This window comes from Myotis daubentonii, chromosome X (genome assembly GCF_963259705.1).
Source record: "Myotis daubentonii chromosome X, mMyoDau2.1, whole genome shotgun sequence".
In the NCBI taxonomy this organism is placed as follows: Eukaryota; Metazoa; Chordata; class Mammalia; order Chiroptera; family Vespertilionidae; genus Myotis; species Myotis daubentonii.
Window position 1 is genome coordinate 9,649,367 of NC_081861.1, and position 26,403 is coordinate 9,675,769.

The 26,403-nt window shown below is 45.3% G+C and overlaps 2 protein-coding genes across 6 annotated transcripts in view; one reads left to right on the forward strand and one right to left on the reverse strand.

The window, feature by feature from the left end:
- BRCC3 (BRCA1/BRCA2-containing complex subunit 3) overlaps nucleotides 1-15,372 on the reverse strand; it is a 45,575-nt gene extending 30,203 nt beyond the window's left edge. The window contains exons 1-3 of the mRNA XM_059678849.1: nucleotides 15,163-15,372; nucleotides 14,501-14,517; nucleotides 13,679-13,733 (exon numbers count right to left, since the gene is read on the reverse strand). Of these exons, the coding sequence (XP_059534832.1) occupies nucleotides 13,679-13,733; nucleotides 14,501-14,517; nucleotides 15,163-15,285 (195 nt within the window). The 5' untranslated portion in view covers nucleotides 15,286-15,372. The remainder of the gene's footprint in view (nucleotides 1-13,678; nucleotides 13,734-14,500; nucleotides 14,518-15,162) is intronic.
- A 152-nt stretch (nucleotides 15,373-15,524) lies between these two features.
- On the forward strand, nucleotides 15,525-26,403 carry MTCP1 (mature T cell proliferation 1). Of its 5 annotated transcripts, none has more exons than XM_059680061.1 (5): nucleotides 15,525-16,100; nucleotides 21,349-21,500; nucleotides 21,618-21,788; nucleotides 21,870-21,921; nucleotides 22,009-22,472. In XM_059680061.1, the coding sequence occupies exons 2-4, from the start codon at nucleotides 21,396-21,398 to the stop codon at nucleotides 21,915-21,917; spliced, it is 324 nt and encodes a 107-aa protein (XP_059536044.1). In that variant the 5' UTR covers nucleotides 15,525-16,100; nucleotides 21,349-21,395; the 3' UTR covers nucleotides 21,918-21,921; nucleotides 22,009-22,472. The 5 variants fall into 5 exon arrangements, with proteins under 5 accessions (XP_059536044.1, XP_059536045.1, XP_059536047.1 ...); XM_059680064.1 differs by lacking the exons at nucleotides 21,349-21,500; nucleotides 21,618-21,788 and adding exons at nucleotides 23,388-23,455; nucleotides 26,030-26,403 and having other exon boundaries at nucleotides 15,536-16,100; XM_059680062.1 differs by lacking the exons at nucleotides 21,618-21,788; nucleotides 21,870-21,921; nucleotides 22,009-22,472 and adding exons at nucleotides 23,388-23,455; nucleotides 26,030-26,403 and having other exon boundaries at nucleotides 15,535-16,100.

Here is a 26,403-nt window from a genome sequence, read left to right on the forward strand (position 1 = left end):
AAAACAGCCCTCTCGCAGGGATGCCTGCCTGGCAGGTGCTAATGTACTGATCAGCCACTGGCTGCGCCCACAAACGGCCCTCCCCTGGGGATCCCGGGTTGGCAGGTGCTAATGCACCCATCAGCCACTGGCCACACCCACAAACGGCCTTCCCCTGGGGATCCCGGGGTGGCAGGTGCTAATGCACCCATCAGCCACTGGCCACACCCACAAACGGCCCTCCCCTGGGGATCCCGGGTTGGCAGGTGCTAATGCACCCATCAGCCACTGGCCACACCCAAAAACGGCCTTCCCCTGGGGATCCTAGGTTGGCAGGTGCTAATGCACTGATCCGCCACTGGCCACACCCACAAACGGCCTTCCCCTGGGGATCCTAGGTTGGCGGGTGCTAATGCATTGATCACCACTGGCCAGACCCACAAACGGGCTTCCCCTGGGGATCCGGGCTTGGCAGGTGCTAATGCACTGATCCGCCACTGGCCACACCCACAAACGGCCTTCCCCTGGGGATCCCGGGTTGGCAGGTGCTAATGCACTGATCCACCAATGGCCACGCCCACAAACGGCCCTCCCGCGCGGATCCGTGCCAGGCAGGTGCTAATGCACCGATCAGGCTGCACCCACAAACGGCCTTCCTGCGGGGATTCCGGGTTGGCAGGTGATAATGCACTAATCGCCACTGGCCACGCCCACAAATGGCCTTCCCCTGGGGATCCCGTGTTGGCGGTTGCTAATTCACAGATCCACCAATGGCCACGCCCACAAACGGCCCTCCCCTGGGGATCCGTGGCTGGCAGGTGCTAATGCACCCATCCGCCAATGGCCACGCCCACAAATGGTCCACCCGTGGGGATCCCGGGTTGGCGGGTGCTAATTCACAGATCCACCAATGGCCACGCCCACAAACGGCCCTCCAGCCGGGATCCAGGGTTAGCGGGTGATAATGCACCAATCAGCCACTGGCTACACCCACAAACGGCCCTCCCGCGGGGATCCGTGCCTGGCAGGTGCTAATGCACCGATCAGACACCGGCTGCACCCACAAACGGCCTTCCTGCGGGGATTCCGGGTTGGCAGGTGCTAATGCACCCATACGCCAATGGCCACGCCCACAAACAGCCCTCCTGCGGGGATCCTGGGTTGGCAGGTGCTAATGCACCATCCGCCAATGGCCACGCCCACAAACAGCCATCCCGGGGAGATCCTGGGTTGGCAGGTGCTAATGTACCAACCAGCCACTGGCCGCGCCCACAAACGGCCCTCCCACTGGGATCCCAGGTTGGCGGGTGCGAATGCACCCATCCGCCACTGGCCACACCCAAAAACGGCCCTCCCATGGGGATCCCGGGTTGGCAAGTGCTAATGCACTGATCTGCCACTGGCCACACCCACAAACGGCCTTCCGCTGGGGATCCCTGTTTGGCAGGTGCTAATGCACTGATAGGCCACTGGCTATACCCACAAATGGCCCTCCTGCGGGGATCCGTGGCTGGCAGGTGCTAATGCACCGATCAGACTCCGGCTGCGCCCACAAACGGCCTTCCCCTGGGGATCCCGGGGTGGCAGGTGCTAATGCACTGATCCGCCACCGGCCACACCCACAAACGGCCCTCCCCTGGGGATCCCGGGGTGGCAGGTGCTAATGCACTGATCCGGCACTGGCCACACCCACAAACGGCCTTCCCATGGGGATCCCGGGTTGGCAGGTGCTAATGCACTGATCCGCCACTGGCCAAACCCACAAACGGCCCTCCCATGGGGATCCCGGGTTGGCAGGTGCTAATGCAGTGATCCTCCACTGGCCACACCCACAAACGGCCTTCCCCTGCGGATCCCGGGTTGGCAGGTGCTAATGCACTGATCCACCACTGGCCACGCCCACAAACGGCCTTCCCGTGGGGATCCCGGGTTGGCAGGTGCTAATGCACTGATCCGCCACCGGCCACACCCACAAACGGCCTTCCCCTGGGGATCCCGGGTTGGCAGGTGCTAATGCACTGATCCGCCACTGGCCGAACCCACAAACTGCCCTCCCATGGGGATCACGGGTTGGCAGGTGCTCATGCACTGATCCGCCAATGGCCATGCGCACAAACGGCCCTCCCGCGGAGATCCCGGTTTGGCAGGTGCTAAAGCACTGATCCGCCACCGGCCACACCCACAAACGGATTTCCCCTGGGGATCCCGGGTTGGCAGGTGCTAATGCACTGATCCGCCACCGGCCACACCCACAAACGGCCTTCCCCTGGGGATCCCGGGTTGGCAGGAGCTAATGCACTGATCCGCCACTGGCCACACCCACAAACGGCCTTCCCCTGGGAATCCCGGGTTGGCAGGTGCTAATGCACTGATCCGCCACTGGCCACACCCACAAACGGCCTTCCCCTGGGGATCCCGGGTTGGCAGGTGCTAATGCACTGATCCGCCACTGGCCACACCCACAAACGGCTTTCCCCTGGGGATCCCGGGTTGGCAGGTGCTAATGCACTGATCAGCCACTGGCCACACCCACAAACGGCCCTCCTGCGGGGATCCGTGGCTGGCAGGTGCTAATGCACCGATCAGACACCGGCTGCACCCACAAACGGCCCTCCTGCGGGGATCCTGTGTTGGCAGGTGCTAATGCACTGATCCGCCACTGGCCAAACCCACAAACGGCCCTCCCATGGGGATCCCGGGTTGGCAGGTGCTAATGCAGTGATCCTCCACTGGCCACACCCACAAACGGCCTTCCCGTGGGGATCCCGGGTTGGCAGGTGCTAATGCACTGATCCGCCACTGGCCGAACCCACAAACGGCCCTCCCATGGGGATCACGGGTTGGCAGGTGCTCATGCACTGATCCGCCAATGGCCATGCCCACAAACGGCCCTCCCGCGGAGATCCCGGGTTGGCAGGTGCTAATGCACTGATCCGCATCTGGCCACACCCACAAACGGCCCTCCCATGGGGATCCCGGGTTGGCAGGTGCTAATCCACTGATCCGCCACTGGCCACACCCACAAACGGCCTTCCCATGGGGATCCCGGGTTGGTAGGTGCTAATGCACCCATCCGCCACTGGCCACACCCACAATCGGCCTTCCCATCGGGTTCCCGGGTTGGCAGGTGCTAATGCACTGATCCGCCACCGGCCACACCCACAAACGGCCTTCCCCTGGGGATCCCGGGTTGGCAGGTGCTAATGCACTGATCCGCCACCGGCCACACCCACAAACGGCCCTCCCATGGGGATCCCGGGTTGGTAGGTGCTAATGCACCCATCCGCCACTGGCCACACCCACAATCGGCCTTCCCATCGGGTTCCCGGGTTGGCAGGGTCTAATGCACCGATCCGCCACCGGCCACACCCACAAATGGCCCTCCCCTGGGGATCCCGGGTTGGCAGGTGCTAATGCACTGATCCGCATCTGGCCACACCCACAAACGGCCCTCCCATGGGGATCCCGGGTTGGCAGGTGCTAATCCACTGATCCGCCACTGGCCACACCCACAAACGGCCTTCCCCTGGGGATCCCGGGTTGGCAGGTGCTAATGCAATGATCTGCCACCTGCCACACCCACAAACGGCCTTCCCCTGGGGATCCCTGGTTGGCAGGTGCTAATGCACTGATCCGCCACTGGCCACACCCACAAACGTCTCTCCCCTGGGGATCCCTGGTTGGCGGGTGCTAATGCACCCATCGCCACTGGCCACGCCCACAAACGGCCCTCCCATGGGGATCCCGGGTTGGCAGGTGCTAATGCACCCATCCGCCAATGGCCACACCCACAAACGGCCCTCCAACGGGCATAATTGGCTGGCAGGTGCTAATGCACCGATCTGCCACCAGCTCCGCCCACAAATTGCCCTCAGGCTTTCGACCCCGCCGGGGCAGCTGCAGGGACAGCGTGGCTCCTCTGTCATGCCAGCTTCCTCATGACAGTTTCTGAAACTGACAGCAGGAAGGAGGAAGTCCCACCCCCACAGAATCATCCAGAATCAGCCATTAGTCACACAGCTCTCAGTGGCCTGACAGGCAGGACTCTCATTCACCTGCATCTCAGACCGTGTCAGTAGACAGGTAGGACTATATCCAAAGAAAAACAGTTGATACAAGGTAGCTCTGCAGCCGAAAGGTGTCGGCGTTATCGACAGAAAATGTCTGCAGAGCAACTTGCATCTGCAACAGAATGTATCTGAAGAGCAGCTACTGGAAAAACGTTGCTCTAAAGCTGAAAAACAGAGGCGTCTTCAACAGAAAATGTCTAAAGACCAACGTGCCTTTGAAGTTGAAAGAAGGTGGTGGTGACGACAGAATATGTCTAGAGAACAGTCAACAGCAAGTACTACCAATACCGAAAGGAACTGCCTTTTCAGCGAAAATGGAGTACATGACGATGCAATTCTCGAACATAGTTGTGGTGGAATGACTGTTCGATGTGACTTTTGCCTATCCCTAAATTTCTCGGATGAAAAACCATCCGATGGGAAGTTTACTCGATGTTGTAGCAAAGGGAAAGTCTGTCCAAATGATATACATTTTCCAGATTACCCGTATATTTAAAAATATTAATGACAAACGAAGATTCTGACAGTAAAAATTTTATGGAAAATATTCGATCCATAAATAGTTCTTTTGCTTTTGCTTCCATGGGTGCTAATATTGCATCACCATCAGGATATGGGCCATACTGTTTTAGAATACATGGGCAAGTTTATCACCATACTGGAACTTTACACCCTTCGGATGGTGTTTCTCGGAAGTTTGCTCAACTCTATATTTTGGATACAGCCGAAGCTACAAGTAAAAGATTAGCAATGTCAGAAAATCAGGGCTGCTCAGAAAAACTCATGATCAACATCAACAACCTCATGCATGAAATCAATGAATTAACAAAATCGTACAAGATGCTACATGAGGTAGAATAGGAAGCCCAATCTGAAGCAGCAGCAAAAGGTATTGCTCCCACAGAGGTAACAATGGCAAGTAAATATGATCGCAACAGTGACCCAGGTAGATATAATTCTCCCCATGTAACCGAGGTTGCTGCCATATTCAGAAACGAAGATGGAGAACCTCCTTTTGAAAGGGACTTGCTCATTCATTGTAAACCAGATCCCAATAATCCAAATGCCACAAAAATGAAACAAATCAATATCCTGTTTCCTACATTAGATGCAATGACGTATCCTATTCTTTTTCCACATGGTGGAAAAGGCTGGGGAACAGATATTGCATTGAGACTCAGAGACAACAGTGTAATAGACAATAATACTAGACAAAATGTAAGGACACGAGTCACACAAATGCAGTATTATGGATTTCATCTCTCTGTGCGGGACACATTCAATCCTATTTTAAATGCAGGAAAATTAACTCAACAGTTTATTGTGGATTCGTATTAAAAAATGGAGGCCAATCAGATAAATTTCATTAAGTTGAGAGTTGAAAAATATAGTGGTTTGATGGATTATCTCAAATCTAGATCTGAAAATGACAATGTGCCGATTGGTAAAATGATAATACTTCCATCATCTTCTGAGGGTAGTCCCAGAAATATGCAGCAGCGATATCGGGATGCTATGGCAATTGTAACGAAGTATAGCAAGCCTTTTTTATTCATAACCATGACATGCAACCCCAAATGGGCAGATATTACAAACAATTTACAATGCTGGCAAAAAGTTGAAAACAGACCTGACTTGGTAGCCAGAGTTTTTAATATTAAGCTGAACGCTCTTTTAAATGATGTCTGTAAATTCCATTTATTTGGCAAAGTAATAACTAAGATTCATGTCATTGAATTTCAGAAATGCGGACTGCCTCACGCTCACATATTATTGATATTAGATAATGAGTCCAAATTACGTTCAGAAGATGACATTGACCATATAGTTAAGGCAGAAATTCCAGATGAGAACCAGTGTCCTCGACTTTTTCAAATTGTAAAATCAAATATGGTACATGGACCATGTGGAATGCAAAATCCCAGTAGTCCATGTATGGAAAATGGAAAATGTTCAAAGGGATATCCGAAAGAATTTCAAAATGCGACCATTGGAAATATTGATGGATATCCCAAATACAAACGAAGATCTCGTAGCACCATGTCTATTCGAAATAAAATTGTTGATAATACTTGGATTGTCCCTTATAACCCGTATTTGTGCCTCAAATATAACTGTCATATAAATGTTGAAGTCTGTGCATCAATCAGAAGTGTCAAATATCTATTTAAATACATCTATAAAGGGAACGACTGTGAAAATATTCAAATTTCTGAAAAAAATGTTATCAATCATGACGAAGTACAGGACTTCATTGACTCCAGGTATGTGAGCGCTCCTGAGGCTGTTTGGAGACCTTTTGGAATGCGAATGCATGACCAATCTCATGCAATCACAAGATTAGCTATTCATTTGCCAAATGATCAGAATTTATATTTTCATGCAGATGATTTTGCTGAAGTTTTAGATAGGGCTAAAAGGCATAACTCAACTTAGATGGCTTGGTTCTTATTGAATAAAGAAGACTCTAATGCACGTAATTATTATTATTGGGAGATTCCACAGCATTATGTGTTTACTAATTCTTTGTGGACAAAACGCCAAAAGGGTGGGAATAAAGTATTAGGTAGACTGTTCACTGTGAGCTTTAGAGAACCAGAACGATATTACCTTAGACTTTTGCTTCTGCATGTAAAAGGTGCGGTAAGTTTTGAGGATCTGCGAACTGTAGGAGGTGTAACTTATGATACATTTCGTGAAGCTGCTAAACACCAGGGATTATTACTTGATGATACTATCTGGAAAGATATGATTGACGATGCAATCATCCTTAACATGCCCAAACAACTACGGCAACTTTTTGCATATATATATATGTGTTTGGATAGCCTTCTGCTGCAGACAAATTATGGGATGAGAATAAATCTCATTTTATTGAAGATTTCTGTTGGAAATTACACCGAAGAGAAGGTGCCTGTGCAAACTGTGAAACGCATGCCCTTAACGAAATTCAGGAGGTATTCACATTGCATGGAATGAAATGTTCACATTTCAAACTTCCGGACTATCCTTTATTAACGAATGCAAATACATGTGATCAATTGTATGAGCAACAAAGGGCAGAGATTTTGATAAATTCTCTGAATGATGAACAGTTGGCAGCCTTTCAGACTATAACTTCAGCCATCGAAGATCAAACTGCACACCCCAAATGCTTTTTCTTGGATGGTCCAGGTGGTAGTGGAAAAACATATCTGTATAAAGTTTTAACACATTATATTAGAGGTCGTGGTGGTACTGTTTTACCCACAGCGTCTACAGGAATTGCTGCAAATTTACTTCTTGGTGGAAGAACCTTTCATTCCCAATACAAATTACCAATTCCATTAAATGAAACTTTAATTTCTAGACTCGATGTAAAGAGCGAAGTTGCTAAAACTATTAAAAAGGCCCAATTTCTCATTATTGATGAATGCACCATGGCATCCAGTCATGCTATAAACGCCATAGACAGATTACTAAGAGAAATTATGAATTTGAATGTTGCATTTGGTGAGGGGATTTTCAACAATGTCTCAGTATTGTACCGCATGCTATGGGATCCGCCATAGTACAAACAAGTTTAAAGTACTGCAATGTTTGGGAATGTTTCAGAAAGTTGTCTCTTATAACAAATATGAGATCAGAGGATTCTGCTTATAGGGAATGGTTAGTAAAACTTGGAGATGGCAAACTTGATAGCAGTTTTCATTTAGGAATGGATATTATTGAAATCCCCCATGAAATGATTTGTAACGGATCTATTATTGAAGCCACCTTTGGAAATAGTATATCTATAGATAATATTAAAAAAATATCTAAACGTGCAATTCTTTGTCCAAAAAATGAGCATGTTCAAAACTTAAATGAAGAAATTTTGGATATACTTGATGGAGATTTTCACACATATTTGAGTGATGATTCCATTGACTCAACAGATGATGCTGAAAAGGAAAATTTTCCCATCAAATTTCTCAACAGTATTACTCCTTCGGGAATGCCGTGTCATAAATTAAAATTGAAAGTGGGTGCAATCATCATGCTATTGAGAAATCTCAATAGTAAATGGGGTCTTTGTAATGGTACCAGATTTATTATCAAAAGATTATCGAAGCTGAAGTATTAACCGGATCTGCAGAGGGAGAGGTTGTTCTGATTCCAAGAATTGATTTGTCCCCATCTGACACTGGCCTCCCATTTAAATTGATTCGACGATGGTTTCCCGCGATGCCAGCATTTGTGATGACTATTAATAAATCACAAGGACAAACTCTAGACAGAGTAGGCATATTCCTACCTGAACCCGTTTTCACACATGGTCAGTTATATGTTCCTTTCTCTCAAGTTCGAAGAGCGTGTGATGTTAAAGTTGTAAATACTTTATCCCAAGGGAAATTAGTCAAGCACTCTGAAAGTGTTTTTACTCTTAATGTGGTGTACAGGGAGATAGTAGAATAAGTTTAATCACTTTATCAGTCATTATTTGCCTCAGTGTTGTTTTTATATCATGAGTTTGTTGTTGTTATATCATTTTATTATTGTTTATTTATTAATAGAATTATGTATTATTTTGATATACATTGTACTCATTTCCTTTTATCTCTCACACTTTTATTATAGAGAAAAGGCAAATAGCAATATTAAAATATTTCCTCTATGCCATAACCAGTTTGGCTCAGTGGATAGAGCATCAGCCTGTGGACTGAAAGGTCCCAGGTTCGATTCCAGTCAAGGGCATGTACCTTGGTTGTGGGTACATCCCCAGTAGGGGGTGTGCAGGAGGCAGCTGATCAATGTTTCTCTCTCATCAATGTTTCTAACTCTATCCCTCTCCCTTCCTCTCTGTAAAAAGTCAATAAAATATATATTTAAAAAAATATTTTCTCTAATTAATTCCTTTTCAATATACACGAATTTCATGCACCAGACCACTAGTCCTAATATATAAAAACCCAGGGTCTGTAACGAACAAAACAACCGAACACCAGGCTGCGCACGCAGCAGGCTCTGGTGGGTGGGGACTGGCAAGCGGGCTGAACTGCTGACCTCTCAGGGAGAGAGAGAGGCGGGGCTGATTAGCAGCTACCACAGCTGCTGGTGAGGCCCGGAGAGAGAGAAAAGCAGGGTCTGATCTGCAGCCTCCTCGAGGCCTAACCCAGCAATCTGACATCCCCCAAGGGGTCCCCAATTGGAAAGGGTGCAGGCTGGGCTGAGGGAACACACACACACACACACACACACACACACACACACACACACACCTGTGCATGAATTTTGTGCACCGGGCCACTAGTATCCTATAGAATAAAACCCTAACATGCAAATCGACCAAACAGCAGAACAACCGGTCACTATGATGTGCACTGACCACCAGGGGGCAGACACTCAATGCAGGAGTTGCCCCCTGGTGGTCAGTGTGCTCCCACAGGGGGAGCATCACTCAGGCAGAAGCCAGGCTCACAGCCAGGCTCACAGCTTCCCCTCTGGGGAAGTGCTAAGAGGGTGCAGGCTGGGCTGAGGGACTGCCCCCCCTAGTGCATGAATGTCGTGCACTGGGCCTCTAGTAAGGACATAAACAGAAATGAGAGGCCCTGAATGCTTCCCCAATGGGACTTCATCCTAAGGATTTTAAGCACAGGTATATCAGACTTATGTTCTCAAAAGATTACATCCTAAGCAGTAAGAAAGGAATAGCGTCGAGAGAGACTCGAATCAATGAAACTAATGGAGAGGCTAGCACAGAAATCGAAGAAAGAAGTGATGAGGACCTCAAATAAATAAGGTAGCAGTAGTTGGGATGAAGCATTGGAAACAAATATGAAAGCAATTTAGGTTTATGGCTCTCAATGGCAGGCTGTGGTTACCAAACTTGGCTGCACATAAGAATCACCTGGATAGAGCATTATGCTACGTGAAATAAGCCAGTCAATGAAAGAAAACTACCACATGATCTCACTCATTTATGGATAATAAAGACCATTATAAACTGATGAACAAAAATAGATACAGAGGCAGAGCAGCATCAAACAGACTGTCAAACTACAGCAGGAAGGCCGAGGAGGGTTGCGAGGGGTGAGGGAGGAGGTAAGAGATCAACCGGAGGACTTGTATGCATGCATATAAGCATAACCAATGGACACAAGACACTGGGGGGTAGGGGAGGCCGGGGAAAGGTCAAGGTGGGGGGGCAAGGAAACATATGTAATACTCTTTGTAATACTTTAAGCAATAAAACAAAATTTAAAAAAAAAAGAATCACCTGGATAGCTTTTCCAAATTCTGCTGCCCAGGTCACACCCCAGACCAACTGAACCACCTCAGGATTTTTTAAAGATTACTGGGTGAGTCCAGGCTTGGGAACTACTGTGGCAGCAGGGATGTTGAAGGGTTTGAGGAAGAGAAAAGGTTCAGTTTTGAACATGTTAGTTTAAGATGCCTGTGTTTAGCCCAGCTAGTGTGTCTCAGTGGTTGAGCATTGAACTATGAACCAGAAGGTCATGGTTTGATTCCAGCCAGGGCACATGCCTGGGTTGCGGGCTCAATCCCCAGTGGGCGCGTGGAGGAGGCAGCCAATCAATAACTGTCTCTCTTCATTGATGTTTCTATCTTTCTCTCTCCCTCTCTCTTCCTCTCTGAAATCAATAAATATCCTATATAATAAAAGCCTAATATGCTAAGTGTCCAACCATTTGTTCAACCATTCTACCAGTCGCTATGATGCACACTGACCACCAGGGGGCAGATGCTCCAACCAGTAGGTTAGCTTGCTGCTGGGGTCTGGCCGATGGGAACTGGACAAGATGGGCTGGACATGCCCTGGAGCCCTCCTGGGGTCCCTCCCCGGCCTTTAAAATATTTCTTCTAATTAATGTCCTTTCAATGTGCACGAATCCATACACGAGTAGCTCGCTGCTGCTTGCCTCAGCTGGCCAACCCGCCCACCACTGTTGGTAGCTCTCCACCGCTCCTACCTCGCTGCCATGCCCTCTTGTAGCTCTCTGCCCGCTGCCCCGCCCTCCCGTAGCTCTCTGCTGCTTGTAGATTGGTCATGACATTGCGGCGTCCAGGTTAATTTGCATATTCCTCTATTATTAGATTTTAAAAGATGCCCATGTTTAGCTAAACTTGGATGTCCACTAGACAGTTGACTATGACATTCTAGAGCTTGGAATAATTTATACTAACTAGCATCTACTGGTTAACAACAACAGTCAAAATAGCCAATATTTATTGGCTACCTGCCATGTGTCAGGCACTTGTAAAAGGGCTTTTCATGTATTAAATTAATTCTCCCAATGACCCAGTGAGGTTAGTACTATTGTTATGCCCATTTTATAGGTGAGTGTTTTACTTACATTACGCAAATCCAACTTTCCCAACAACTCTATGAGGTTGGTGATGATCACTATCTCTGTTTTACACATAAAGAATGAGAAGCTCGAGGATGTTAAGTAATGTACCCAAAGTCACACAGTAAGTATCAGAGAAAGGATCTGAAGACAGATCTCTCTAACCTCAATGTCTGTTGCAACTAAAGCCACAGGAGAGGTAATGTTGCCTAAGAAAACATTCTGGCAAGCGCAGCTGACATGGCTTAGTGGTTGAGTATTGGCCTATGAACCAGGAGGTCAGGGTTCAATTCCTGGTCAGGACACATGCCCGGGTTGTGGGCTCAATCCCCAGTGTGGAGCATGCAGGAGATAGCCAATTAATGATGCTCTCTCCTCAGTGATGTTTCTCTCTCTCTCCCTCCCTTCCTCTCTGAAATCAATAGAAATATTTAAAAAAAAACATTGTGGGAATAGAAGGAGGCCAAGGCAGAAACTTGGAGAATAATTAATGCATAGGCAGGGGAGGAAGAGTCCAAAAAGAATAAGGAAGGGGAGGAATATGGAGATACCGCAAAAACAAAACAAACAAAAACCCTCATAGGAGTTCTGAGTTCCGAACTGAAAGATTAAGAGACGCACCAAGAAACAATCCAGGGATGTAGCAATGAGAAGGGGGCTGGAGAGGCAGAACTGGAAAGCAGATTTTGGTGGGTTTGAATGGAGAAGGTAAATAAGGGCTGGCTCTTAAAGGAAGGATGTGAGAAGAATGATTACAGGGAGATAGACAATCAAGAAGTGATTTTTCTGTCCCTTCTGAAAAGAGAGTGATGTAAGCACATTTATATCCCAAGGGAAAAGAGCCAGATGACAGAAGGTTGAAGACACAGAAGAAAGACAGTGTATTTCTTTTTTTAAATATACTTTTATTGATATCAGAGAGAAAGGAAGAGGGAGAGAGAGATAGAAACATCAACGATGAGAAAGAATCATTGATTAGCTGCCTCATGCAAGCCCCCCTATTGGGGATCGATCCCACAACCTGGGCATGTGCCCTTGACTGGAATCGAACCTGGGACCTTTCAGTTCGCAGGCCGACTGGCTATGGCAAGACAGGGTATTTCATAAGCAAGGTCCTTGAAGAAACTGTAGCTCTGTGTAGGGAATGAACTTCTTTCCTTCATATAGGAAGAAAGAACGCCAAGTGGTTAACACGATGAATTTTGTATATCCTATATAATAAAGTGGTAATATGCAAATTGACCCTCATGCCCTCACATCACAAGATGGCCACCCCCGTGATGTCACAAGATGGCCATCACAAGATGGCCACCCTATGTCATCACAAGATGGCCGCCCCCACGTCATCATAAGATGGTTGCCACAAGATGGTTGTCCCCATGTCGTCACAAGATGGCCACCCCTATTGTCACAAGATGGCTGGTAGGGGAGGGCAGTTGGGGGGGACTAGGCCTGAAGGGGAGGGCAGTTGGGGGGGACCAGGCCTGCAGGAGAGGGCAGTTGGGGGTGATCACGCCAGCAGGGGAACAGTTAGGTGTCAATCATGCTGGCAGGGGAGTGTTTAGGGAGCTATCAGGCTGGCAGGCAGAGTGGTTTGGGGCAATCAGGCATCCAGGCAGGTGAGTGGTTAGGAGCCAGCAGTCCTGGATTGAGAGAGGGTCAGGCTGGGCTGAGGGACACCCCCCCCCAGTGCACGAATTTAGTGCACCAGACCTCTAGTAGAGTTAATAAGTAGATGGAGTTGTTGCCCTATAGCTTTTATCACCTCTATCATCTGCTTGGCAGAGGAGAGGACATAATTTTTGTTACTGTCTTTTACAAAAGCACCGGCCTGCACCATAATGGAGGGAAATTAACTGTTCCTATACAACGATTAGGTTGAGAAGCATTATACTAAACCATATGACTAGAACAAACCAGAAAAGAGAAAGTCAAGGTAGACTAAGAACTATGAGCTTTGGATAGTTTGCCTGTAAGGAGAGAAGATTTTGCCTGAGTAGACATTCGGACTCAGGATAAAAAGATAACAATGACATGAGCCAGCCAGAAAAACAGACAGATGTCAGCAAGGAGGAAAGCTGACAGTGATTACTCATCTTGATCAAATAGTAAAAATTTGCTACAAAGAACAGAAAATTGGTCCCATTCCTAGTGCGTAGATTTAACTAGAGAGAACACGCCACTCAGCCACAAATGTGGTCCTACACAAAAGGGATCGATCCCTGGCTGAGTTCATCAAACAGAGCACAGAAATCCCTCCCCAACTGCAAGTCTCCATCATGCAAATTCAAGCACACATACCTTTTCAGTGACTGTGCGCATTTCAGTTCCAGTATATGTAAATTTGGAGTCACTCCTTTTGGGGATAAATTAGAAAAAAGGGAACAATAAAACCTTAGCAGAGACAAAGGAAGAAGGAAAGTAAACTGAAGCTAAAGGTGTGAGAAGCAGTCTGACACACATGCATATGTGGCTGAGTGTATAAAGTTTTCATGGGCAAAGCTAAACTCCTAGTATCCTTGGTATTAAAGAGGTGGGCATGAGAGTACACATTCTGCTATGCTTCTAGGTTTAAGTTAAAACTTCGAAGCATCCAAGCTACTGGAGGTCTCTGAGATCACTGTAGGGTTCAGCAGCAGGAAGCGGAAAGCCATGGAAATGGAAGAGTGAGTTTAGATGAAGGAATGGGTCAATAGGGGGAAACGTCTCTTAATATGCACATTATCTGCCACAAAGAAAATGACTAGTATCTCACTGTCATTTTAGGGGAGACAGAACATAAAAACATATCAAGCAAGGAAATGGAAAATAACAGCACCATATCAGTCAACAGAATTCTATCTGTAAGAGAGTTCACACATTCACTCATGATCTTGTTTCCCTAAACCACATTTTTCACATAAGGTCACAGATAATATCAACTGAAAATCTTCCTACTAGGAAGTTAGGTGGAAACCAATCTTTAGGACTGGGAAGCTATTCAAAGTGTATCATTGAGGGATCTCCAGACTGATCATGGTAATTTAAAATACAATCCCTAACCAATATTGCCAAGCTTGTCATAACTCTGAGTTAATAATGGCATATAGACCAAAAGACACGAGTAAACAAACATTGTCTTACCTGGTGTCATCATTCAACTAGAGTGAGAAAGAGGAGAAAACATTATTGATCACAGTACGCTTATTTGATGTACATGATACAGATTATACGAAAAATAGGGCATGCGAGCATGAAAAACTGGAGAATTTTTACTTCGGATTGTAAGCAACTAAGCTCTATTTCCTCATCCTCTTTCGCTCCTCTGCAACACTTTATCGCTGCAGAAACTTTTGTGTCTTTGAAACCCTCTCCTCTCTTAGGTTCTTTGATACAATTAAAATGCATCCTAGAGGAAAGATTGCAGCTGCCCTAACAGTGGTCAGTAGCGTCTTAATACATTGATGTCCTATTGTGCTATATTGTCTTTCTGGCCTGACTTTCAGGTTTGGTCAATGGGGTGATAACTTCCAGATTTACAGAAGAGGCCAGGGATTAGTCGAGAAAAAAGCTCTCCCCAACCCCTAGCTTAGCCGGAACGCTGGGGGGTGCTGGGAGGTTAACCAAGCTTCAAGCAACCCGAGGATACCGAAACTCCGCGACAGGAGCATCCAAAGGATCTGTCCCAGGATCAAAGCCAGGGTGCCTGTGGCCTCCGCAGCCCTGGGCGCTGCTAACACCGACCCCAAGGACACGCTGGGCTGCTCATCAAGGTTCCGGCCAGGCTAACTCACTGACCTACTCACCTCCCCTATGCACAGTCCCATCACCTCCTCCTTCTCTGTGCTCAGAGCGTGGTTGAGACAAACTAGGAAAGCATCCGACTCCAGATGAACCGCCTGCACCGCTTGCACCACCTGCATCGCCATCTTGGTCCGACCCTGCTCACGTCCGCCTAGGGCCCTCTTAGGCCTGACCAACCCTGAGCTCCAGCAAGCGGGTTCCGCGGGGGCGGGGCTTGGGGAGCGCGGGCGGGGCGGGGCGGGCGCGGAGCTTAGGGCGCGCGGGCGGGGCGGGCGTGTGGAGCGGAGGCGGAGCTTGGGCGGGGGCGGAGCTTGGTCGGGGGCGGAGCTTGGGCGGGGGCGGAGCTTGGGCGGGGGCGGGGCGGCCCAGCGGCACCTGGGAAACGCCCGCGCCGGTTAGGGCAGGCGTGGCCGTCGGGGCAGAGGGCTGTGGCCGGCCGCGGGAAGGGGTTCAGGCCGGGAGGCCGGGACGCAGGGGCGGCTGGGAGGCGGTGCTCCAGGGCCGCAGGCGGACGCGGTCTGTGAGCGGCGCCCGGGCTGCGGGGCAGGCGCCTCGGGAGCGCCGGCGCCCATTTTGCCCGCCCGCTGACGCGGCCTACACGCTCCAGGGACAACCCTGAGGCAGCTCCGCCGCGCGGGTCAGCCTCTCGAGCCAGTGGGACGCTCTTTGGGAAATTCCGTCCTAAGATAGTTAAGGTTTTATTTCGTTTTGTTTCCAAGTTGCGGCCCCTGAATTTTGTCCCACTCTTCCCTGGACCACTTCCGCTTGCCGGCCCTTGCCTGGAAACTTCGGTTCGGGTGACCTCGGCCCCAGATGCCCCTCTGCTCGCCCCTGGCTCACGTCCTGATCCCCGCTTGACTGACCCGAGGTGGGGGACCTGGAAGTTTTAGCCTCGCTGATCCCGAGGCGGATTAATTAGCCCAAGAAACATTATATTCATGTGAGTAACCTCTTGCAGAAACAGTGCTATACTGTATCTGAAAAAGTATCACTCTCAAACTTGGCTGCTGCTACTCTCTGCAAAGAATGTTAACTATTTGTTCTAGGGAAGGGGAATGGGGGACTTCAGGTTTTATTCAAGGTCGGGTGTATCACAGTAGTTATCCACTCTACGAGTTTCCTCGGTTCCCTTGTCTGGACGCTCTCAGACATGGTGAAATTATAGGTAAAAGTAATTTTCTTTCGCCGTATGCCAAATGTGCCATGGGTTGAAAGTAGCGATCTTTCAACTCCCAAGGTTAGGAATTACAGGGGATTTGGGGAACGATTCAAAAATCAAAGAAAAATCTATGCCGAGCCACCTCCACAGCCCATCGGTGTTTCTGTTTGTTTGATCTCGCTTTCTATCTATTCGCTGTGGAGTTTGGAAGCCAGGTAGACATGGCAGTACTGGAAAGGGAACATTCCCAAGGTGCTACCTGAAGAGGTGTTGATGCTTTGCTCTTTTCTCCCTAGTCAGTTCCAACCCACGTCTTTCCACAGATAGGGCCCTCATCCAGTAGAACTATCTGTGGTATGTATGCCAGCAACCTCCATTTTTACCTAAGGCTTCAGGATCACATGGCACAACTTTCCGTGATTCATTTTGATAATGATGAAGCTCGGGAGAAATTTCAAGTGTGCAATTACATTGGACCCACGTAAATTTTCGCTTAAGTTTCGATTTTGCACCACATATTTTCAATAGCTGTTCGTGGCTAGTATGCTCTGCCCTGATGGGGCGAGAGTGGCTGTGATTATGTTCAGTGATGGGATATTTTGAGTTTATAAATTGTCTTTAGGCACCTTCAAAAAGAAAAAAAAAAACCCTTTATTTGTTGATGTTAATCTCATAATCTAGAATGGCATTCTCTAACTTTTATAATGCTCATGGCTTCATTTTATAGCCCTAAACGTTTAATAACATGTATGGCAAGCTTAATATGTGCTAGCCCAGTGGTTCTCAACCTTCTGGCCCTTTAAATACAGTTCCTCATGTTGTGACCCAACCATAAAATTATTTTCGTTGCTACTTCATAATTGTAATATTGCTACTGTTATGAATCGTCATGTAAATATCTGATAGGCAGGATGGTCTTAGGCGACCCCTGTGAAAGGGTCCTTCGACCACCAAAGGGGTCGCGACCCACAGGTTGAGAACCGCTGTGCTAGACGCTCTACTAAGCACTTACAGACTTTGTGTAAACTGCCCCAATTTGGAATCCGGCTCTGCAACTTCCTAGCAGTGTGGCCTCAAGCAAGTTACCTAACTTCTCTGTGCCTTCTCTTATCTTTTTTTTTTTTAAATAACCCTCACCTGAGGATATGTTTTTATTGATTTGAGAGAGAGAGAAACATCATTTGGTTGCCTCCTGTGTGCGCCCCAACCTGGGACCGAACCCACAACCTGGGTATGTGCCCTGACCAGGAATCGAACCTGCTGCCCACCAGACCAGGGCTACTTCCTTCATCTTTAAGTGGGGGGAAAAATAGTATTAATCTAATCAGGTGATTATGAAAATTAAAAGTGTCAATGTATATGAAACACATAGGAAGTGCTAAATAATTGCTGACTATTCTAATCAATATGTTCTTTAATTCTCATTTTACAAATCAGAAAACAAGTGTAGAAAATTTAACTGAGGTCACACAGCTAGTAAGTGGCAAAACCAGGATTTATACACAGGCCATTCTGATTCCAGGTATATATGTTCTTGGTATCCTCATCTATTATAATCGGATGAGTTCATTAATTGATTTCAAATGAAATAAGTGTATTTAACTGATTAATGTTTAAAAACTGTTAAAACACCAGGAAATTAAAGCAAACTCCTTTTTTTTAAAGACACAAAATAATCTATTCTGTAAAGGAAAAATAATGGTTTTACTTAGATTACTACCTAAGGAAGCCTTCTATATTTTATATCATCCATTTAAAACATAATTAATTTACAGAACCCCTTACTAATAAATAGTCTCTCTAGGCCAGTGTGGTCTCCGATTGTGGCATTAAGGTGACCCCCATGGGGACAATCTCTTTTAGTGCCTTCATGGATGATAAAGCTATATAAACACTTTTTAAATGTATTTGAATTTGCAGCTGGAGTATTCCTTGAGTTGAGTGGAACAAGTTTATGTTCTGTGTATTGTAGTGCACCTTTTACCTAAGCTTATCTTGAGGTTTTAAGAGATTTGTCCTAGTTCAAGGGGTCCTGAATTTTGTGAGCAAGTTTTATGTGCAGAGAAATGCTCTCTAGTCAAATAAATTTGGGAAATGTTAAACGAAATAAAGTTTCTATACTACATAACTTGCCAGAGCTTTTACATGTGTTAACATGCTTTATGACGCTATCAGATTCCCAAATTTATTTGACCAAGGAAAAGGTTAGGGGCACGTGTTCCAGGAATCACATTTAGAGAAATGGTGTCCCATTCATACAACCTGTGATTTTGTGGGCTTTGATCTTAATCCCTCTCACTCAGCCTTTGCTTTTGCGGTTCTCTGCTGAGGATGTTGGTTAATGTTCACGTGATGGCTTCTCAGTCCCTTGATCACTGCAGTCGCCTTTTACTGGGCCTTCATGCTCTCTGAGTAGTAAGTAGCGTAAGCAAGTCCGGAGTCATATGCTGATGCCCAGCACATTGGCCTTTGGGTCTCAACAGCACATCATGCTGCGTTTCGAGCATATTTTGTAATGACTCATAGGCCTCTTTGTAGTGATTCATAGTAACTCAGATCATCATCTCCAATTTGTTTGCCCACTGGAATTATTTCCTTTTCACGTCAGTGTAACCAGTAAAATTTCGCCTTCCAAAACAAACTTAAATGTCAATTATGTTGGTTGTTGCTACGACCTATCTGTGAAATTGAGATGGTATTAAAACCCATTAACACTGGGTTTCTACTTAAAAAAAAAAAAAGCCACACTTACTTCTTTTGTACTTGAAATCCAGACTTTATTTTTTTTTTTTAAATATATTTTATTGATTTTATACAGAGAGGAAGGGAGAGAGATAGAGAGTCAGAAACATCGATGGGAGAGAAACATCGATCAGCCGCCTCCTGCACATCTCCTACTGGGGATGTGCACGCAACCCAGGTACATGCCCTTGACCGGAATCGAACCTGGGACCCTTCAGTCCGCAGGCCGACGCTCTATCCACTGAGCCAAACCGGTTTCGGCGAAATCCAGACTTTAATATATTTTCTTTTGACATTAGCATTTACTGGGTTTTTGTTTATATCACTCCTTTCCAAAGCCCCGGGGAAGAGGAGAGGCAGAACAATGATTATCTATTTGACTAGTATTTGAGACTTGGGGTGCCCAGTACTGTATCATTCGTGCTACTGAAGAGCTTAAAGTATTGCATTTGGGGAGAGCCAGGACTTGTGAAATAAGCAGAGCAAATATGCAAAGAAATATATAATTAGAGGCTAAAATATGAGTTTAGACTTAAAAGCTATAGTAGTCATAGGGAGGCAAGAAGTTTTCATGGAAAAGGCAGACACTTGCACTCGGCCATAATAGTACTGAGGTAGAGAGGCCCGAGGAGGCATTTTAGGCAAGTGGAGAGCAAAATCAAGGATATAGAGCTAAAATTAGCCGGTGTTTGGGAGAAAGTTTATCTCAAATACAGTGGTAGTGGTTCTTCCTAGAATTGGTGACAGATAGCATGTAGCAACTGAAGCAGATGAAGGGGTTCAAGACAACTAGTAAATTTCTGCAGGAACGGGAGGGGTGGTGTTGCCATTGAGAGAAATCAGAATTTGGTTAAGGAGAAGGGGTTTCACTTTAGGTGAATTTGAAATGAGGGAACCATCCCCTATAAGACAGGAGCTGACAATGGACTCAGAGTCAGAGTACACTGGGCAAAGCAACTATGATGTTGTTAAGTTATTCACTAAAATCAGACCCTTTCTTAAATCTATAAAAGATATTTTCTACTTTCCTTTTAAGGGAAGGTAAACTAACAGTGTTCAGAAAAAAATCAGACTCAGATTATTGTTCTGAACAAAGGGCTTGGTTTAGCTCAATTAATCCTTTCTGGCTCACTTTGTCCTGGCCTGCTTCATTCTGTGTTCTGGCATCTCATTTGCTCCGGACAGTCTCACTGGAGGGTTTAACAACTTCCCAAGCTGTGCTGGAGTTCCTTTCCCACCTAACGGCAACCCGATTGGAATAGGAGGCCTGTGTTTTGTGGGGAGATCCCCCAGTGTTGTACCTGTGCTCTGCCAAAAGTAGAAACACAGTGAAAACTGTGCGGTACAAAATGCAAAGTGCAGGCGAAGTTATTGTGAGGCCCTGAAGTGAGATCCAGGGCTGGGCAGAGGATGTATGGGTTTCGAGCCCAGTTTGCCCCATGTGAAGAGTTGGTCCAGGAGGTGGGATTCCTTTATACCTCTCGAAGGGCAGAGGGACTTTTCTGGGTTTCCGACTCGGGAAATCACAATTTAAACCCACACTTGTATGGAAAAATGCACTCCTGTGACATCCTGAAAAGCATTACGAAGATGAAACAAGGACCTAGGTGGATAATTATCATTTTCTCTCACTCAGCTCCAAATTGCCATGGTCCCAAAGCCTCTTGCAGCTCAGAAATTCCATGAAGCTACCTTAAATATTCTCCCTAATACACATACCCCCTTCTGGAAATGCCCAGCTGCGATACCTTTCTAAGTAAACTGATAAATAGGTTGTTTGCTCTGAAAACAAACTTTTAATTTCAATTTAGAAAGCCATGCACATGATTCACCTTCTCAGTCTTACCTTTTAAAAGGAAAACTGCTTTTACATGGGGAATGGGACGTTCATCTGTCTTTCATAACGCATTCCTGCCCAAATAAGTGTGTCCTTAGGCACACTCCTACGCATATTCTGTTGCTAACTACACTTCGTCAGATACTGCTTTGTGAATGCAAACTTGAGACCACTGCCCAGCTTCCTGTAATGCTAGTCCTACATTTCCACAGAACTCCTTACCTAACTAAATTCTTGAGTGCTTTGTAGTCAACCCAGGGCTCTGCCTGAGTGTCACTTCAGTGTCTTGCAGGGAGCTTCAGATGGCCTTGGTTCTATTTAGACTGTGCACGTAGACATATATGAAGTTTGGTTCTGGTTGGTGGTTGCTAGTACCAGGTCACCTGGCTCACTGGTGAGTTCATTCAAACCCCAAAAGTCACACCTGTGTCCTGTGCACGGGTGCTGCAGGCTTAGGTGGAGAAAAGCAGGGCTAGAATTGGAACTCAAAGCCCAGAATGGCAGGAGAGGATGTGGGGGCTCCACCCGATCGCCTCTGGGTTCACCAAGAGGGTATCTACCGAGACGAATACCAGCGCACGTGGGTGGCCGTCGTGGAACAGGTAACTTTACGTTTTGCTTATTTCTTTTTTGATTTTGCTTTCAATCAACTTGGTTTCTGACTAGTCACAGTATCCTGAAAGTCTTTGGTTTTATTTTTGATCATTTCTTTCCATCAGGGGACGAGTTTCCTAAGGGCACGAATCCAGCAAGTTCAGGTTCCCTTAGGTGACGCAGTTAGGCCAAGTCACCTTCTTACCTCCCAGCTACCTCTCATGTGGCAACTCTACCCTGAGCAGCGCTACATGGATAACAACTCTCGCTTGTGGCAGATCCAGCATCATTTAATGGTACACATGTTGCTTAATCATTTTCCATCATATTGGGACTCTTGTAACAGAGTACTCTATAAACTTTTCTTTTTCTGACAGGTCAGGGGAGTACAGGAGCTGTTGCTTAAGCTTTTGCCTGATGATTAACCTGGTACGTATTTTTGTTTCTCCACTGTCTCTCTCTCTTCTTTTTCACTCTGTCCGGTTGTGGTGATTTTAATGATCTATTTTTTTCCAGGTGCTGGGATTCTAGGAAGAAATGCTCCTCTGTTCTGTTCAGTATATGGCAATCACTTCATCCACCACTGCAGTGCACCCACCTGTGGGCCTGGGGGAGGGAGTGGGTTGAAAAACTGCTCAAGAACACAGAAGTTTAGGAAGGGTCATGAAGAACACCGCAAGTGGAACTGCAGAGAGGGGGTTACACAGGCAGAAAGCGAGTCAACAAAAGCCCTTAGTCAGGATTCGTAACTTGAAATTGACTCCTTTGGAAATTGCCATAGAACCTTTAATGGACATCATCAGCCGGAACTGGGATCTGATGAATCCCACAAAAGTCAGCACCTGCTACACAACAGATGCTCTGATCACCAAGGACTTGGTACTGATTTAGAGAGAAGAGAGCAGCTCCTAGCAGCATCAACATCTATTGGTCGTTTCTTTGCCCTGCAGCAATTCACCTGCCTTTCCTTCTCCCATCCTGTAAATATCTTGGGTTTTGCTCCAGTGTTTCCCATCCCAGTACTGACCTAACTTGGATCTACTAAGAATTTAGGGAGCTCTAAGGGAAAAAAAGAGGTTATTTGCATTAATGAAATTAGCTACAAAGGCTCCTGGCCCTTTTTCTTTCTGAAATTGTGTCTTCAAATTCTTAGATGTTGCTAATAATCAAAATAGTGGGCACTTAAGATTATTCTCTGGTTACAGATATTTTAAATAAGTCTTTTCTGTAAGAGTTCAAAAAATTTTTTTAGCTGCTAAACTAGCATTTATCTCAGGGCCAAATATTGCTGATCCCTAAGAAACCATTTACTGCCTGATAATTTCCTGAGTTAAAATAGTTATAACAGTTTATATGCAAAAAAAAAACCCCTTAGTTTTGCTTTTTAAAAATCTCAGGAACAATAACTACCACGTAGCGAGTCCTTACTGCCTTCCAGGCACTAGTCTATGCACTTCGTATACTTTTAATTCTTCCACCAATGCTTTGAGGTAGGTATGATCCCCAGTTTACACATTAATAATGGGAAAGGCTCAAGGAGCTTGATCATTGCCAAGGGTAGTTTTGTCAATGACAGAGTGGGCAGTGGGCGGGTCCTTCAGGCTGCGGCGTCGGCTCCTCTAGCCCAACATTGGTTTACAATATTCAGGATGAATTTATTGAATTCAAGGGTCTTTTTCCCATGTAAAGCTACTTATATCTTTCGAATCAAATGAAATGGCTATTATAAAAAATACAGTTGATTCACCCTATGAATGGGAAGAGTATTTTTCAGTGTAACAGTCTTCCAACAATTGGAAGGGCATACTGCTTGTCTCTGAAGAAAATTCCTTCTAGAGGGGCTTTAAAGTCCTTATAAATAAAAGACAAAATAAAAGTCATTTTTCTTATTTTAGTTTACTGGATATGCTGCAGAAGGATCCGTGCCAGAAACAAGCCTGTGAAATACAGAAATGTTTACAAGGTACTATGTTCAATGCTTTTTACATAGTTTCCACTTTATCTGTGAACCAACTACAAGCGACCAATTGTTCTTTTTATCAGCAAACTATATTAACTCCTCTCAGAATAGAATATTTCTGTAATTAATTTAGCCTGAATATCTTTCTCACTGTACAATTGAAGATATAGAAAATAAAAAGTGATGTGATCTAAGCTGGTGGTTTACAATCTTGGGTGTATAGTAAAATCACATGGGAAGCTTTAAAAACTTGCCTAGAACAATGAAATCAGACTTCCAGTGAGTGGGGTCTGCGCAGAGGGACCTAAGAAGCTGACCACGTGATTTTAATGTGCAGGCAGAGTTGAGAATTACTAAGCCGAGCAAAATCCTTAAAAAAAAAAGACTAGTTTTAAAATAGGTTGATTATACTTAACTGCCTAATAACTCACTTTTTAAAAGCAGTCAGGTTAGAATGGGGGGGTGGGTGTTGAAAATACAATTGGAATTCAGGCTGCCAAACTTAGCAACTAACTTTTAAAGGTAAAAGTGAATTTCAACTAAAGTCTATGTGATGTGATTTGTCCATTTGGTTTTAAATCAGCCAATATGTTTGAACAAATGCCAGAGGATTTCTTTTTTGTTTTTAATCAGTAAATGATTATTGGCAGAACAAATGAAAAAAAGCATCAAGACGATGTGAATTTGAAAACTGACTTTTTGATCATTTTCCCATTTTTAAAGTACAATAATAGAGATGGATACCCATGAAAATAGAGAAAGGTAGGAAGGGAAAATGTTGAGTTCCCCAAAGACTCAACATCAAAGAAAATCCTTGTTTGTATATTTTCTCTTTTTAATGTCTATTCATTCTTGAACTTTCCATTTTATGATGTAAGCAATATTATCTGTAAAATCTTTTAATCTAAAGTGTTTATAACAATGCCATTTTATTCATCCCTTTCTCCAAATTTAAGAAAAAGGAAAAATCTTTTTCACAATTTCTTCCAAATAAATTAACTGATTTGAACTAGCAACCCATGACTTAGGGCAGCGGTTCTTAACCTGTGGGTCGTGACCCCTTTGGGGGTCAAACGACCCTTTCACGGGTCGCCTAAGACCATCGGAAAACACATATTGAATATATAATTACATATTGTTTTTGTGATTAATCACCAAGCTTTAATTATGTTCAATTTGTAACAATGAAAATACATCCTGCATATCAGATATTTACATTAAGATTCATAACAGTAGCAAAATCACAGTTATGAAGTAGCAATGGAAATAATTTTATGGTTGGGGGTCACCACAACATGAGGAACTGTATTAAAGGGTCGAGAGATTAGGAAGGTTGAGAACTACTGACTTAGGGAGAACAAGAATCAAGTTAGAACTAGTTATACCCCTTGCCACAGTGTGGGAGGATTGAGGGCTGGAAGGACTAAGAGTTCGAATTAATCATTCCCTGGATGACAGTTATAGCCAAAAGGGCTTTAACCATATTAAGTCATTTGATCATTTCATCCATGAGGTAGATGTTACCATGACCTCCATTTTACAGATGTGGAAATCAACACAGAAGTTACATAACTTGCCCAGGGTCACACAACTAGTAAGGGGTACAGTGAGGGTTTGAATCCCACTGACCTGGCTACAAGCCTGGACTCAGCAACTCCACTATACTCTGGGTGGTCAGAATTGTCTTTCCTATCACAGGCTAACTCCCATGCACCCCAATTTAGTATCGAGGGACTCAAGTCAATTGAAGATGATTTAGAACCGTTAGGTCAAGTCCTCCTTGACTTAGGATCTATGTATAGCCGGGTCTGCAGATGTTTTCTATAAAGGTCCAAACAGGAAATAGTTTAGGCTTTGGAGGCCAGGAGGTCTTTGTTGGAGAGAGAGAGAGGGAAGGAGGAGAGGCAAATTACAACCCTTTAAAAATGTAAAAATCATTATTAGCTCACAACTGTAAAAAAGGGTTGACTCAGGCTGCAGTTTCAAACCTCTGATGCATAGACTTGGTAGGGAAGCTTCTAGTAGCCACCTTAAACTGTATGCAAAATGCATTTTTCATATGCGCATTTTTCTAATTCACCAAATTGTAAAGGAGTTAGTGACCAAGGAACATGAACTATTAACTCAACCTTAAGGAAAATGAGCCCAGTTGGTTGAGCTTTGAGGTCAACCTATGAACCAGAAGCTCACAGTTTGAGTCCTGGTCAGGGCACCATGTCCAGGTTGCAGGCTTGATCCCCAGTGGGGAGTGTGCAGGAGGCAGCCGATCAATGATACTCTCTCATCATTGATGTTTCTATCTCTCCTTCTCCCTCTCTGAAATCAATAAAAATACATATATTTTTTAAAAGAAAAGAAAATTATATAGAAAAATACCTTTTGACCACTCTGTAAATCATACTTTTCTTCCTGGTCTCTAAATCAGGAAGAATTCCATGGACTTTAATATATCCTCTTTCTTCCAGGTCTGTACATACAGTAAAGTAAAAAGGAGTGGGAAGCATTGATCTAACCCCCCAACTCCCTGTGCCTTAGTCCTATGAGATCATGACTAGATTCTGCCTGTCTGTTTTTCAGCCAACAACTACATGGAATCTAAGTGTCAGGCTGTCATCCAAGAACTTCGTAAGTGTTGTGCTCGCTATCCCAAGGGAAGATCTCTCGTCTGTTCAGGATTTGAAAAAGAAGAGGAAGAAAAGCTGAAGTCCACATCAAAGTAAAGTTCTGCGGAGAAGTTCAATGCTGCACCACCTTTCCACCAAGCGAGTTCTATTTATCCTCCTGACTCTTCAGGCCAGGTAGCAGCAAATAGCAAATGAAAAAGTCAACTATAAAAGTTAATAAATATGCCATCTATGCAGAACAGATAGAAATATATTAAATATGTAGAATGTAATAAAACTGAGCTGCTAAAATAAACCTGTTATGTGAAAAAATTTTGGTTTGGTACT

Excerpts from the sequence above, each read along its gene's own strand:
- MTCP1 (XM_059680060.1), top strand. The coding sequence starts at position 22,846 with ATGCAAAAAAAAAACCCCTTAGTTTTGCTTTTTAAAAATCTCAGGAAC. Across the intron at positions 22,983-23,387 it reads TCTTCCACCAATGCTTTGAG|TTTACTGGATATGCTGCAGA; the intron begins GTAGGTATGATC and ends TTCTTATTTTAG. Across the intron at positions 23,456-26,029 it reads AATACAGAAATGTTTACAAG|CCAACAACTACATGGAATCT; the intron begins GTACTATGTTCA and ends TCTGTTTTTCAG.